The sequence below is a fragment of the Aotus nancymaae genome, unplaced genomic scaffold (genome assembly GCF_030222135.1).
Source record: "Aotus nancymaae isolate 86718 unplaced genomic scaffold, 86718_ANA_hifiasm-v0.15.2.pri h1tg000075l, whole genome shotgun sequence".
Taxonomy (NCBI): domain Eukaryota; kingdom Metazoa; phylum Chordata; class Mammalia; order Primates; family Aotidae; genus Aotus; species Aotus nancymaae.
In genome coordinates this window covers 3,779,947-3,795,459 of record NW_026988490.1, presented here as the reverse complement: position 1 = coordinate 3,795,459, position 15,513 = coordinate 3,779,947, and the positions used below count along the sequence as shown (strand labels likewise).

General features: G+C 47.9%; 2 protein-coding genes across 5 annotated transcripts in view; both read left to right on the top strand.

Annotated features, from left to right (window-relative positions):
* Positions 1–3,881, top strand: part of TUBGCP5 (tubulin gamma complex component 5) — a 42,081-nt gene extending 38,200 nt beyond the window's left edge. The window contains exon 23 of one of the 2 annotated variants that reach the window (XM_064367832.1): positions 85–3,881. In XM_064367832.1, coding sequence (XP_064223902.1) covers positions 85–245 — 161 coding nt within the window. In that variant the 3' untranslated portion in view covers positions 246–3,881. The remainder of the gene's footprint in view (positions 1–84) is intronic. The other variant, XM_064367833.1, reaches the window with a different exon arrangement.
* Positions 3,882–9,957: 6,076 nt separating this feature from the next.
* CYFIP1 (cytoplasmic FMR1 interacting protein 1) overlaps positions 9,958–15,513 on the top strand; it is a 109,753-nt gene continuing 104,197 nt past the window's right edge. Inside the window, exon 1 of one of the 3 annotated variants that reach the window (XM_012460351.3) lies at positions 9,958–10,049. The gene's annotated coding sequence lies outside the window, so the exon portion shown is untranslated. The remainder of the gene's footprint in view (positions 10,050–15,513) is intronic. The other 2 variants (XM_012460348.3, XM_064367826.1) reach the window with 2 other exon arrangements.

The following is a 15,513-nucleotide window of genomic DNA, read 5'->3' as shown; positions in this document are numbered from 1 at the left end:
AGGTTCACCTAATATCAATAGATGAAAAAGGCCAACTGAACTTACGGCCAGCTGTTGGTCTATACCATTGTTTGCTTTGAACAGATCACTCTGTTGCCCAGGCTGCAGTGCAGTGGCACAGTCTTGGCTCACTGCAACCTCCACCTCCTGGGTTCAAGCGATTTTCTAACCCTTACCCTAACCCAGCTAATTTTTATATTTTTAGTGAGACAGGGGTTTCTCCATGTTGGCCAGACTGGTCTTGAACTCCTGACCTCAGGTGATCTACCTGCCTCAAGCCTCCCAAAGTGCTAGGATTACAGGCATGAGTCACTGTGCCCAGCAATATTTCTGAGCAATTTTTGTGAGCTAATCAGTTATATTTTCAATAAAATTATGTGTACCATTCAATTTTTCCATATTTACTTTGTATACTTTTTGCATGTGTGTTAGGATCCTCCAGATAAACAGAATAAATAGGATTATATAGATAGAGATTTATCGTGAAGTCCCATGATCTGCTGTCTGCAACTTGGAGGTCTGGGAAAGCCAGTGGTGTAGTTCTATGCCAAACCTGAAGACCTAAGAACCAGGAGAGCCAATCGTGTCCCAGTCTGAGTTCAAGGGCTGGAGAACCAGGGAGTGCCCCTGTTGGAGGGGAGGAGAAGGTGGACATCCTAACTCAAGCAGAGAGTAAATCTGCCTTTCCTCTCCCTGCCTTTTAGTTCTGTTCAGGCTCTCAGCAGATTGATGATGCTCACCCTCATTGATGAAGGTGATCTTTGCTCAATCTACCAATTGAAACGCTAACCTCTTCTGGAAACACTCAAAAGACACAGCCCCAGGTCATGTTTTCCCAGGCATCTGAGCATCCCTTGGCCCAGTCAGGTGAAACATAAAGTCAACCGTCACAGCATGTCTCTAACGCTATGACTCAGTACCATACTTACCATTTATTTCCTTCTGAAAAATAACCACCGACCTCCAAATAGCCCTCACAGCGAAGCACTGGGGCGCTCTTGCCCTGAGACACAGTCTCTTTCGGCATCAGCATTTCCTGCACACAGACAGCAAAATCTGGAGATTAGCCCATTCACATCCTAGGTTTTATTCAGAAGTCTCAGGATAAATTCACTGGGGAGGCCTTCAAATGAACGGCTACTTCCAAGTCTCAGGAAAATACCATTGTAGAGCCCAGTTCTGAGGTGGAATCAGATGTGGAGCAGGGCCCTGCAGACAGCACAGAGGGAGTGATGGGCCAGAGGTGAGAGGGTCTGTAATGTGGGTGAGCAGAACTGGCCGTCAGGTGGTCCTGTGTAGGATCAAGATGGCTAGGCTCTTCTACGCCTCAGTCTGTCACTGGCTGCAGGTCCCTAGGAAGAGTGTGCCTCTGCAGCAGAGGCGCTGAGGGGCTGGCAGTCCCACCTAAAGGGCTCTGGACATCACATCATCATGTTAACTATCTTCATCAAGTACCACTTGAGTTTTCTGAATGAAAAGACATCTTTACACTGAATCTGAGAACTGTTCCTTTGCTCTTGTGTGTGGAAAAGCAAATGCCATGCTGCATATCGCCCTATCCTGTGTAAAATGGATTGGGTCTCTTTCACTCAATTTTTCTTAACGGTTCTCTAAGACCTTTTTTTTAAAATTGTTAGTCGTTTTCCAGACAGGGACGTAAGAAGCCTGTAAGTCGTGATACCCAGCTTCCCAAGAAAAAAAAATACGACATTGGAAATACCCATTTTCTAGGAATGCATTTGGTATAATATATACAATTCCTTTATGTAAAAAACCGCAAAGCATTGCTCAGAAAGACTAAATGTCTTAATAGGCTGGACGCAGTGGCTCACATCTGTAATCCCAGCACTTTGGGAGACCCAGGCGGGTGGATCACCTGAAGTCAGGAGTTCAAGACCAGCCTGTCCAATATGGTGAAACCTCCGTCTCTACTAATAATATTAGCCGGGTGTGGTGACAGTTACCTGTAATCCCAACTACTCGGGAGGCTGAGGCAGAAGAATCACTTGAGTCCAGGAGGCGGAGGTTGCAGTGAGCCAAGGTCGCACCATTGCACTCCAACTTGGGCAAGCGAAACTTGGTCTCAAAAACAAACAAACAAAAAGACCAAAATTAAAAGATGTACCATGTTTATGAGTTAGAAGAGTAATATGGTTAAGAGACCAGTTATCCCCAACTGATCTATAAAATCAGCGCAGTTCAAATTAATTCCAGCAGGCATTTTGTAGAATTTGACAGGCTGATTCTAAAATGGATACACAAAGGACCTAGAGTAGCCAGAGCAATCTGGAAGGAGAGGAACAATGTTAGAGGACTTACATTATCTGATTTAAAGGCTTTTTTTTTTTTTAGATGGAGTCACGCTCTATCACCCAGGCTGGACTGCCATGGGCAATCTCAGCTCATTGCAACCTCTGTTTCCTGGCTTTAAGCAGTTCTTCTGCCTCAGCCTCCCAAGTAGCTGGGATTACGGGCACGCACCATCATGCCTGGCTAATTTTTATTTTTATTTATTTATTTATTTTTTGAGATGGAGTTTTGCTCTTGTTACCCAGGCTAGAGTGCAATGGTGCGATCTCAGCTCACCGCAACCTCTGCCTCCTGGGTTCAGGCAATTCTCCTGTCTCAGCCTCCTGAGTAGCTGAGATTACAGGCACGTGCCACCATGCCCAGCTAATTTTTTGTATTTTTAGTAGAGACGGGGTTTCACCATGTTGGCCAGGGTGGTCTCGATCTCTTGACCTCGTGATCCACCTGCCTAAGCCTCCCAAAGTGCTGGGATTACAGGCATGAGTCATTGCGCCCGGCCTAATTTTTATATTTTTAATAGAGATGATGTCTCACCATATTGGCCAGGCTGGCCTCGAACTCCTGACCTCGTGATCTGCCCACCTCAGCCTCCCAAAATGCTGGGATAACAGTTGTGAGCCACTGCGCCCGGCCTGATTTCAAGGCTTTTTAAAGCTAGAGTAATCAATATAGTATGGTACTAGCAAACTGATAAAGAAATAGATCAGTGAAGCACATAAAATGTAATGGAGGAAGGAAAATGTGTAAATAACTAGTGCTGGAACTAGGTAACTGTAAAGGAAAAGCAAATCTTTACCTCATACCATAAACAAAAATTAATTTGACATGCACCATGGACTTCAATGTGAAAGCTGGGGCCAGGTATGGTGGCTCACACCTGTGATCCCAGCACTTTGGGAGACCGAGGCAGGAGGAGTACCTCAGGTCAGGAGTTTGAGACCAGGCTGACCAATATGGCGAAACCCTGTCTCTATTAAAAATACAAAAATTAGCTAGGCATCATAGCATGCATCTATAGCTCCAGCTACTCAGGAGACTGAGGCATGAGAATCACTTAAACCTGGGAGGTGGAGGTTGCAGTGAGCCAAGATCACACTACAGCACTACAGCCTGGGTGACAGAGCAAGACACTGATTCAAAAATTTTAAAAATAAAATAAAGGCAAGGTCTCACTGTTTCCCAGCTGATCTGAACTCCTAGGCCCAAGTAGTCCTTTGGCCTCAGTCTCCCAAAGTGCTGGGATTACAGGTGTGCGCCACTGCGTCTGGCCCAAGCCATTTTTTTAATGAGCACAAAGAGGCAAGGAAGGCACCAAAACGGCCAATTAAACCACACGAGCACCACAGCCTCTGGAACAGCTAAAATAAAAAGACCGGCGATGTCAATTTTCAAGGATTAGAACAACTGGAAGTTACAAGATAGTACAAGCACTTGGGGAAACTATATGGCATTTTTGTCAAACATGTATCTGTCTACTCCTGAGAAGCAGCAGTTCACCCTTAGGTATTTATCCAAGATAAATTCTTTTTTTTTTTTTTGAGACGGAGTTTCGCTCTTGTTACCCAGGCTGGAGTGCAATGGCACGATCTCGGCTCACCGCAACCTCCGCCTCCTGGGTTCAGGCAATTCTCCTGCCTCAGCCTCCTGAGTAGCTGGGATTACAGGCACGCGCCACCATGCCCAGCTAATTTTTTGTATTTTTAGTAGAGACGGGGTTTCACCATGTTGACCAGGATGGTCTCGATCTCTTGACCTCATGATCCACCCGCCTCAGCCTCCCAAAGTGCTGGGATTACAGGCTTGAGCCACCGCGCCCGGCCCAAGGTAAATTCTTAAATGCATCAACCAAGAGATTTGTGTCTGAATATTCATGAGCTAAAAGCTAGAGACATCCTGATAACTATGAAGAGGTAGATGGATAAACAGTGAAGAATAGGCCTGCAATGGAATGCAGTTGAGCTGTGAAAACACAGCTCATACATAACAACATGAGGGAATTCAAGAACTTTATGCTGAAAAAAAAAAAAAAACACTCCATGGCCAGGTGCAGTGGCTCAAGCCTGTAATCCCAGCACTTTGGGAAGCCAAGGCAGGCAGATCACGAGGTCACGAGTTGAAGACCAGCCTGGCCTCCAATGAGACATGGTGAAACCCTGTCTCTACTAATAATACAAAAACTAGCCAGGCATGGTGGTATTTGCCTGTAGTCCCAGCTACTGCGGAGGCTGAGGCAGAAGAACTACTTGAACCCGGGAGGCGTAGGCTGCAGTGAGCCACGATCGCGCCACTGCACTCCAGCCTGGGCAACAGAGAGAGAGACTCTATCTCAAAAAAAAAAAAAAAGCCAGACTTAAAAGGATCCATTATTACTCCATTTACATGAAGTTAATGGACAGGTAAAACTAGTCTCCAATGATAGAAATTACAACAGTGGTTGTCTCTGGGCATGACTTATTACCTGAAAGGGGATAAGGAGGAATTTCTGGGGGTGATGGGAGTATACTGTGTCTTCATTGGTTCCACAGATACGTGCATGTGACAGAACTCATTGAATGTAGATTTAAGATCTGTATATGCACTACACCTCAATTTTTTAAATTAAAAGTAATTTTTTACATTCCGTACAATTAGTTACCACTATGCACCTATTAGAATGACAAAACAGAAACTTGACAGTATCAAGTCTTGGCCTGGGTGTGGAGCAACTGGAAATCTCATACATTACTGGTGGAAATGCAGATGGTACAGCCTATTGGGGTTTTTTTGGTTTCGGTTTTGTTGGGTTTTGGGGGTTTTTTTGTTTGTTTTTCTTTTTTCTTTTTCTTTTTTTTTTTTTTTGAGACAGAGCCTTGCTTTGTCACCCATGCTGGATTGCAGTGGTGCAGTGTCTGAAGTGTGTTTTCATTTTTTTTTTTTCTTTTTTTAAAGATAGGGTTTCACCATGTTGGTCAGGCTGGTCTTGAACTCCCAACCTCAGGTGATCCGCCTGCCTTGGCCTCCATAGTGCTTGGATTACAGGCGTGAGCCACCACGCCCGGCCTGAAGTGTGTTTTCAGATGACTTTCACAGTTCTGAAAGCTGAGAACCCAAGACAAAGGCACCAGAGAGTGTCTGGTGAGGACCCCCGTCTGGTTCTCAGTGCTGTCTTCTCGTTGTGTCTTTACGTGGCGGAAGGGAAAAGGCAATTCTCTGGGGTGTCTTTTATAAGGGCACAAATCCCACTCACCAGGACTCTACTCTTGTGACCTGTCACCTCTCAAAAGCCCCACCTCCTCATCCCATCACCGTCGTGACGGGGCTTCAACTTAGTAGTAACATTCATGCCGGGCGTGGTGGCTCAAGCCTGTAATCCCAGCATTTTGGGAGGCCGAGGCGGGTGGATCACGAGGTCAAGAGATCCAGACCATCTTGGTCAACATGGTGAAACCCCGTCTCTACTAAAAATACAAAAAAAAATTAGCTGGGCATAGTGGTGCGTGCCTGTAATCCCAGCTACTCAGGAGGCTGAGGCAGGAGAATTGCCTGAACCCAGGAGGTGGAGGTTGCGGTGAGCCGAGATCGCGCCATTGCACTCCAGCCTGGGTAACAAGAGCAAAACTCCGTCTCAAAAAAAAAAAAAAAAAAAAAAAAAGTAGTAACATTCATTCACAGGCTCCAGGGATTTGACACTAGTATTTGCTGGGGGATGCTTTTTCAGTTTACCAGAGCCACTAAATTCGTAGAAATTTGTCGTAACCATGACAGAAACCTAAAACAGGACAGTAACTTTCTGACGGCCTGCCCTCCAGATTTCAGACTGGCCAAACCAGCCCCCATAGTGCATAAGCCAATTCTTTGCAATAAATCTCCTAACTTGTATCTCCTACTAATTATGCTTTTCTGGCTGAACCCTGACTGACATACATGCCTGTAACTATCAGCCTGACCAAGATGCAGGACATTTCCAAATCCCCAGAAGTTTCCCACACACCTCTTTTCAGTCCATCCTGCTCCTGCCACACGCCTTACCCAGGCAAATGCTTTCTGAGGTTTTTTTTTTTTTTTTTTTTTGAGACAAAGTCTCACTCTCTTGCCCAGGCCAGAGTGCAGTGGCTCGATCTTGGCTCACCGAAATCTATGCCTCCTGGATTCAAGTGATTCTCCTGCCTCAGCCCCCTGTAACTGAGATTACAGCACCCACCACTACAGCCGGCTAATTTTTTGTATTTTTAGTAGAGACGGGGTTTCTCCATCTTGGCCAGGCTGGTGTTGAACTGCTGACCTCAAGTGATCTGCCCACCCTGGCCTCCCAAAGTGCTGCGATTATAGACGTGAGCCACCACGCCCGGCCAATTTCTAACTTCTATCACCCATGAGTAGTGCTGTCTGTCATGGAAGGCCATATAGATGGAATCCCACAATATGTACATTGTCTTTTGTGTGTGGAAAATTACAGAATAATTTTGAGGGTCATCTGTTTTATACTACTACTTGTATCCGTTTTCTTCCCCTTTTAAAAACTTCTTTTCATTATTTAATGTTTCGATTTTTGTGTGGTCAAATACGCATAAAATTTACCATCTTAGCCATTTTCAGTGCATAGCAGTGTTGTCTATTCACGTTGCTGTGCAACTATCACCATCCATATCCAGAACTCATCTTGTAGACCTGAAACCCTGTACCCATTCAACAACTCCCATTCCTCCTTCCCCAGACCCTGGCAGTCACCATCCCACTTCCTGTCCCACAAATAGGACTCTTAGGCACCTCATCTGAGTACAATCACACGGTGTGTCTTCTTTTGTGCCAGGCGCATCTCATTTAGCACAGCACTCTCAAGGTCTGTCCACGTGGCAGCATGTGACAGTTTCTCCACTTTTAAAATCTGAATAATATTCCATTGTACAGCTGTTTTAGCTTTTGTTTATTCATTCATCTGCCAATGGACACTTGGTTATTTCCACATTTTAGCTGTTATGAAGAATGTTGCTATGCTTGTGGTCCCAGGTATTTGGGAGGCTATGGCAGGAGAATCACTTGAACCCAGGAGGCAGAGGCTGCAGTGAACTCAGATCATGCTATTGCTGCACTCCAGCCTGGGCGACAGAGCAAGACTCTGTTAAAAAAAAAAAATGTTGCTGTGAACGTGGGTGGACAAACATCTCTTCAAAATCCTGTTTTCAATTATATTGGGTATATATCCAGGTTATTATTTTTTTTTTGGAAACCTACTGTTTTCCATAGTGGCAGTTTTACATTCCCACAAAGTACACAGAGCTCCAATTTCATCATGTCCTTTTGTTTGTTGATAGGAGGCATCCTGATGAGTATGAAATGGTATCTCCTTGTGGTTTGTTCTTTTATTTTTATTGCTGAGTAATATCCCATTACATGAACAGTATTTGTTTACCCATTCTATTTGTGCATTTTGCATTGTTTCTAGTTTTTTGCAATTACAAAAAAGCTGGTAATATTCATTGTACAAGTTTTTATGCAGAGATTAATTTATATTTCTATTAGGTAAATGCTTAGAAGTAGAATCACTGTCATAGGAGATACATATGTTGAATAAATATATGTTGAATTTTATAAAAGACTTCCAAAGTGATTTCTTTCTGAAGTGTGAGTCAGTCTTTTGCCCTATTTTTCCTGCATTGTCATTTTATTGTTGATTTGTAGGAGTTCTTTACATATTCTTTACATATATAAAAGCCCTGTCTTTTATATATATGTATTGCAGTATTGTCTTGCAATATTGTCTATGCCTTTTCTTTTCACCTTTTTAACATTGTCTTTTGATGAGAAGTTTTAAATTTCAATCAAATCAATTTATCATTTTTTTCTAAAGGCGCTAACCCTACATCTTTGAGAAATCTTACCTACCTCTACTCTATGGTTACAAAATTATTCGCTTATGTTTTCTTCTAGAAGCTTTGTATCTTTAGCTTTCAAACTTAGGTCTGTGATCCATACACAGCCAGTTACTTTTTGTACATGTTGTTGGGGAGGAGGTCAAGGTTCAGTTTTTCCACATGATTATGCAGCTATTCTAGCACCATTAAAAAACAAAACAAAACAAAAAAGCGTTTCTTTTTTTTTTTGAGACGGAGTTTCGCTCTTGTTACCCAGGCTGGAGTGCAATGGCGCGATCTCGGCTCACCGCAACCTCCGCCTCCTGGGTTCAAGCAATTCTCCTGCCTCAGCCTCCTGAGTAGCTGGGACTACAGGCGCATGCCACCATGCCCAGCTAATTTTTGTATTTTTAGTAGAGACGGGGTTTCACCATGTTGACCAGGATGGTCTCGATCTCTTGACCTCGTGATCCACCCGCCTCGGCTTCCCAAAGTGCTGGGATTACAGGCGTGAGCCACCGCGCCCGGCCTTTTTTTTTTTCTTTTTAAGGTGTAATCTCTCTGTTGCCAAGTAGGAGAGTGCAGTGATGAGATCTCCGCTCACTGCAACCTTCCGCCTCCTGGGTTCAAGGGATTCTCCTGTCTCAGCCTCCCAAGTAACTGGGATTACAGGCCAGACCACCACGCCCGACTAATTTTTGCATTTTTAGTAGAGACGAGGTTTCGCCATGTTGTCCAGGCTGGTCTCGAACTCCTGACCTCAGGTGATCCACCTGCCTCGGTTTCCCAAAGTGCTGGGATTACAGGCGCGAGGCACCGCGCCCGGCCACAACGTTTTAAAGTATCACAGCATAACCTGAATTTGGGTTCTATCATGTCATCTACAATGTAAAAATCTTTGGAATCTAATTTTGAGAGTCCGTCCTAGGCACAGCAAAGCAGTAATCTGCTGATTTGAAATGTGGGGACTGGGAACCAGGTGTTATTAAAAATGTGAGGAAGTGATCTCTGAATACCAGTCGCCTGGTAGGTCGTCTCGGGCCGCTGGGCGGGATACATTCAGTGCCAACTTCTTGTCTTCACAGAGCGAGGGGCGGGGGCAGCCGGACCTGCGCCTTCTAGAGGCGGGACCGGAGTATCGACGCCCACACTCGCTGTGCTCCTGAAGGATCGGGGTGCCCGGGCCGTGCCGGGCGTTTAGGGCGGTTTTCCCGAGCTCGCCTGAGAGCAGCTCACCCCGCCCGGCGTTTCCGTGTGAGGTTCGGACTTCACGGGCCTTTCCCGACTGTTTTCTGGGGCGAGCTCACGTCAGGTTTTCCTCCGTGCGCCGTTCCCCAGGTGCGCCCGCGTCTGCCCCGGCTCCCAGGGCGGAGGGTTCCCCGGCAGGCTCGGACTTGCGTCCCGGAGCCCGCCCGCCCAGCGCAGATGCGCGCCTCCTGCCCACGGGGCAGCGCCAGACGGACCCCTGGGAGCCCCCGAGCCCGCCACGCAGCCCTGGCCACCCCCGCGCCGACCCCACCCCCCGCCCTGACCCCGCGCGCCCCGACCCGGGACACGGTGCGGACCCCGTTCCTCCGCCCTCTGAGCAGATGGACCCGCAGGGCGACCCCGCGCCCGCTCCGCCCCCACCCCGCCGTCCCGCGCCGGCTTAGGTGGCCCAGGCCGGCGGGTCTCCGGGGTCTCCACTCGGCGGCGGGGAAGAAGCCCCGAGGGAGGAGGGAGCGGCAGGGGCCGCGGCCGGGAGGGAGGAGCGCCAGGAGGAAGAGGCCGAGCTGGGAGAGCCCCCGCCCCGGGAGGAAGGGGAGGAGGCCGAGCGTTTCCTGGCGCATTCCCGGCCCGCCCGACTGAGTCACTCGGCCAAGGAAACTCCCGGGCCCCGCCCGGACCCCTAAGCCTCCGCGGACCCAGGTAAGGAACCCCGTGCGCCCGCGCCCGCCCTGCGGCCTCCGTGGGGTCCGGGTCGCCCTCGGAACCCGGGCCGGCCTGGGTGGCGGGGCCGGGACTGAGCCCCCCCGGCGGCGCGGCCTCCGGGATCGCCCTAGCCCCAGCGTCCTCAGCTCACGGCCCCGGGCTCGAGGTCCCCGCGCCCCTAAATCGCGCTCCCCCCGGCTTCCAGGTCCTTGCACCCCCTAAACCGCGCCCCCCGGGCTCCAGGTCCCTGCGCCCCCTAAACCGCGCCCCCTAGGCTCCAGGTCCCTGCACCCCCTACACCGCGCCCCCCGGGTTCCAGGTCCCTGCATCCCCTAAACCGCGGCCACCGGGCTCCAGATCCCCGCACCCCCTAAACCGCTCCCCCCGGGCGCTGCGCCCCAGGCCTGTCGGCCTCGGCTCCGAGCTCCCCTCCCCCGCGCTCCCGGCCCGGCGCCCGGATCCCCGATTCAGCTCCCGGCACGTGGCGCGGCTCCCTTGGGGAAGGGACACCTCCGTGTTTCTCGGGTTTTTTTTGGAAAGTAAGGGGCAGGCAGATTGCTAGCGTTGCCCTCAGCTCGCGCAGTGGGATCTGAACCCGTTTTTGTTTCGTGCTCCGTGAGGACCTGAGGGAGCCTGGTCCGCGGGGCCGTTCCGCACATTCTTGGAGAGAGGAGTTTTGGGCTTTGTTGAGGAGGCGCGATTGTCACGGGGGCAGCGCTGTTTCGCACGAGCCTTCCGAATTGTGTATTTTCAGCCTCAAATGCGTGAGCTTCGTTTGCAGCACATTGTGGGTGTGACTAGAAGGGGGCAAGAATAACTGGGAAACGGGGTTGAATGAGCGTTTTTTTTTAAAGCCGAAGGGGTGTCGGGACGGTGCCCGCTCCGCCGTGAAGTCCACTCAGGGAGCGGCTGCGAATGGAGCCCAGCGCCGCGCAGTTGGGGACTGAGGCTTGGAGCGTTTGTTTTCTGGCGGCGGAGGGCACCCTGGCGGCAACGGGAGCGGCGGGTGGACTCCGGGATGAGGCGTGGCCGGAGCCGCGGGGATGCCCGCGCGGGCGCGCGTTGCTGTGCCTGACAGCTTGGTGGCTGCGACAGAGCCCCGGCCAGGCCAGGACCTGCGGGGCCCCACGTGTGCTGCCCTTGCCCGGCGCTGGCCAGTGCTTTCCATGTGAAGTCTAGACCTCCAGGCACGGAGCCTGGATGAACGAGTCACGTTGTGGGTGGGCGCGGGCCGTGGTAGGTGTGCACTTGTAGGGTCCCTGCGACCGACGCGTCCTGGAGTCCTGCGTTAAGACAAGTGTCTGTGCCGCGCTCAAAGAAAATGTACCCCCTAAGTTGGTGTGTGTGTTTAAATTTACTTAAAAATTTACATATAGTGAGATTCACTTTTTGGTGTGCAGTTAGTTCAGTGAGCTTTAACACATGCGTGGACAGCAGCGAGTAACACTGCCGTCAGGATACTCGGGGAGGCAGCCTCTCTCCTCCCCGCTCCTGCAGCCACCTGTCTGTTCCTCAGTCCTGCTCCTTTACCTTTTCCGGGATGTCACATGTGGGCTTGGAGTCTGGCTTGCTTCACTTAGCATAAGGAGTTGGAGATTCAGCCATGCTCTGGTTTGTCCCTGAAGCGTAAAGATACAAAGGTTTTAAAAGTGTGGCTGTCGGATACAGCCTGAGAGAGACTAAAATGATAAAGTGATGAGAAAAATTACGAAAGTATAGTTCATTAAAAACATTAAATAGTACGGAACCGACGCGTATGCTGAAAGTAATATTCCCTCGGTACTTTTAAGTAGTATACAGTCTTTGCTGTGCATACGCAATTTTTTTATAACATAGTGAGAGCATATTGCATATGTTATCATCATGCATTTTTCACTTAATGATATTTGGTTATTTAAACATTTTAGCAATCTCTACATGTTGATATATACAGTGTATACACACAGATTTCCCTCACTCTTTTAAGTGGCTGTATAGTTTTTCGGTTTTTTTTGACGCAGAGTCTTGCTTTGTGGCCCAGACTAGAGCGCAGTGGTGCAAACTCGGCTCACTGCAACCTCTGCCTCCTGGTTCAAGCAATTCTCCCATGTCACCCTCCCAAGTAGCTGGGATTACAGGCATGCGCCACCACACCCTGCTAGTTTTTGTATTTTTAGTAGAGACAGAGTTTCACCATGTTGCCCAGGCTGGTCTTGAACTCCTGACCTCAAGTGATCCTCCTGCCACAGCCTCTCAAAATGCTGGGATTACAGACATGAGCCACTGTGCCCAGCCAGATGACTATAGTATTCTGTAGTGTAGATGTTCCACAATTTTATCAGCCTCCTTTTGATTGATGTTACAGTTACTTACAGTCAGTGCTTGTGTCTGTATCTTTGTGCACATACTCACATTTATCATGCTAAAGCTGACTTTGGGTTTAAATAATAGCTAACGTTTCATGAGTACTTCTTATGCTCCAGGCATCGTTCTAAGCCAGGGTTACCTGTCAAGTATCAAGGTCCAGGTAGTGACTGCTGACAGCCGTGCAGGCCGTGTGGTCTCTGGGCTGTAGCACCCGTGCAGTGTGGACAATATGTTCCGGGAATGAGTCTGGCCGTGTCCCAGTGAAACCTCTGTACAGAAAGAGGCAGTGGTCTGTAGTTTGTTGACCACTGTTCTAAGTTGTATACACCCTAATTATTCTCATAGTCCTCCAAGGGAGGTGCAGTTACTATCCCCACTTTGCGAATGAGGAAACTGACACAGAGAAAGGAGGAGTCCAAGGTGACATGGTTGATCAATGGCCGAGCCAGGCCTTGACTCATCCCTCCGACTTGCATGCTTTAAGTTTAAAGGTTAGAAAGAAGCTGCCAAATGTCTTCTCCTAAATATTAGACCTGGTGGCCGGACCCTCAGGCGCCTGCTGAACCACTGGCCTCTGGTTCTTTGAAAGCCATGTGCTTGCTGGGTACCACTCCGGGCAGCTTTTGGCTGCTGGTTAGGCCAGCACCCTCTCAGCACCTCTCATCGTGTGCCTGTCTATATTCCTGCTTTTGATAAATGTTTCCCGAGCACCAGCCTACAGAGAAGTCAGCTCAGCCAGTGCTTGGGACCACCCAGCTGGCAGGCAGGAGGAAAGACAGACTTTTCCAGCAGGGAAGATCAAGTTGGGTGCTGCCAAGGTTAACTTCCTTTGATGTCTGCTCCAGCAGTAATCACCTGAGCCCAGGTAGGCATGTTGCTTGGCCTACCATGGCCCATTTTCCTTCAGTAATGTGGAGCAGGCCGGGTGCGGTGGCTCATGCCTGTAATCCTAGCACTTTCAGAGGCGAAGGCAGGGCAAATCACTTGACACCAGAAGTTCAAGACCAGCCTAGCCAACATGGTGAAACCTTGTCTCTACTAAAAATACAAAATTAGCCGGGCGTGGTGGTGCATGCCTGTAATATCAGCTAGTTGAGAGGCTGAGGCAGGAGAATCACTTGAACCCGGGAGGCGAGCTCACACCACTGCACTCCAGCCTGGGCAACACAGCAAGACTCTGTCTCAAAAAAAAAAAAAACATTGTGAAGATCAAATGAGATAATGTATAGAAAAAATACTGTAAGCCGGGCGCAGTGGCTCACGTCTGTAATCCCAGCATTTTGGGAGGCCGAGATGGGTGGATCATGAGGTCAGGAGTTCAAGACCAGCCTGGCCAAGATGCTGAAACCCCGTCTCTAATAAAAACACAAAAATTAGCTGGGTGTGGTAGCATGCACCTGTAATCCCAGGTAGTTGGGAGGCTGAAGCAGGAGAATCGCTTGAACCCGCGTGGCAGAGGTTGCAGTGAGCTGAGATCATACCACTGTACTCCAGCCTGGACAACAGAGCAAGACTCCGTCTCAAAAAAAAAAAAAAAAAAAAACTGCATAAGAGACACTGTTTATGCTATGTTTTCTAAAGATTTTATCTTTGTAAAACATATTTTATAGTATGAAGTTTTCTTTTTCTTTTTTTTGAGACGGAGTTTCACTCTTGCTACCCAGGCTGGAGTGCAATGGCGCGATCTCGGCTCACCGCAACCTCCGCCTCCTGGGTTCAAGCAATTCTCCTGCCTCAACCTCTCGAGTAGCTGGGACTACAGGTGCGCACCACCGTGCCTAGCTAATTTTTGTATTTTTTTTAGTAGAGACAGGGTTTCACCATGTTGACCAGGATGGTCTCGATCTCTTGACCTCGTGATCCACCCACCTCAGCCTCCCAAAGTGCTGGGATTATAGGTGTGAGCCACCATGCCCTGCCTAGTGTGAAGTTTTAACTAACATGTTCAAGCTGTTTTCATTGTTTTCCCTATTAAAATTTAGCCAGCTCTTAGAGGCCACAGGTAGAGCTTGTACTAATTACACTGACATAATTTAAAAACCTTATTTTAGCCAGTGCAATAAGGTCAGACAAAGAAATAAAAGGCATACAGATTGGAAAGGGAAAATTTTTCCTATTTGCCGACAACATTATTATCTACATAGAAAATTCAAGGACTCTATGAAAAAGTTACTAGAACTAATACACGAAGTTAGCAAGGTTACAAGATACAAAGTCAGCACACAGAAGGCAACCTTGTTTCTCCATGCAGCAGTGCCCCTTATCCTTGGGAAGATACGTGCAAAGTCAACACTATAGAAGCTGACCTTATTTCTATTTACAACAGTGCCTGTTATCCGTGGGGGATGTGTTCCAGTGCATGTCTGAAACCTCGGATAATGCAGAACCCTTTGTGGACTGTATGTTTTCCTGTACGTCTATGCCTATGATAAAGCTTAATTTATAAATTAGGCACAGTAAGAGACAACAGTAACTAATCATAATATAAGATAATTATATAGTAAGAGTTACATAAATCTGTTCTCTCTTTCAAAATATCTCATTGTATACACTCCCTACCTATTTTTGGAGGGCAGTTGACTTGCAGGCAACTGTAACTGGGAAAACAGAAATTACAGATAATGAAACTACAGATAAGTGGGGACTGCTGTACTAGCAATGTACAATTAGAAAGTTAAATTCAAAAACTCCATTTCTCTGCTTCAGAAGAATCAAATACTTAGGTATACCTTGAATATCACAGGAGCTGTATGCTGGAGATGAGAGAAATCAAAGATCATTTAAGTAAATGAGACATACCGTGGTCAGGGATTGGAACACTCAGCATAGAAAGGACATCAGTTCTCTTTATACTGATTTATAAATTTAACCCAATTTCAATTAAAAAATATTAGCATGATTTAAAAACAAAAATTTTAAACAACTTTATTAAGGTATAATGTACCTACTTTATAAAATTCACCTACTTTTAAGTATCCATTTGGCTGGCCCGTTAACAAGGGGGTTGGGGATGCCAATCCCTTGTGCAGTTGAAAATTTGAGCTTTTTTTTTTTTTTAGGTGAAGTTTCACTGTTGTTGCCAGGCTGGAGTGCAGTGGCGTGACCTTGGCTCACT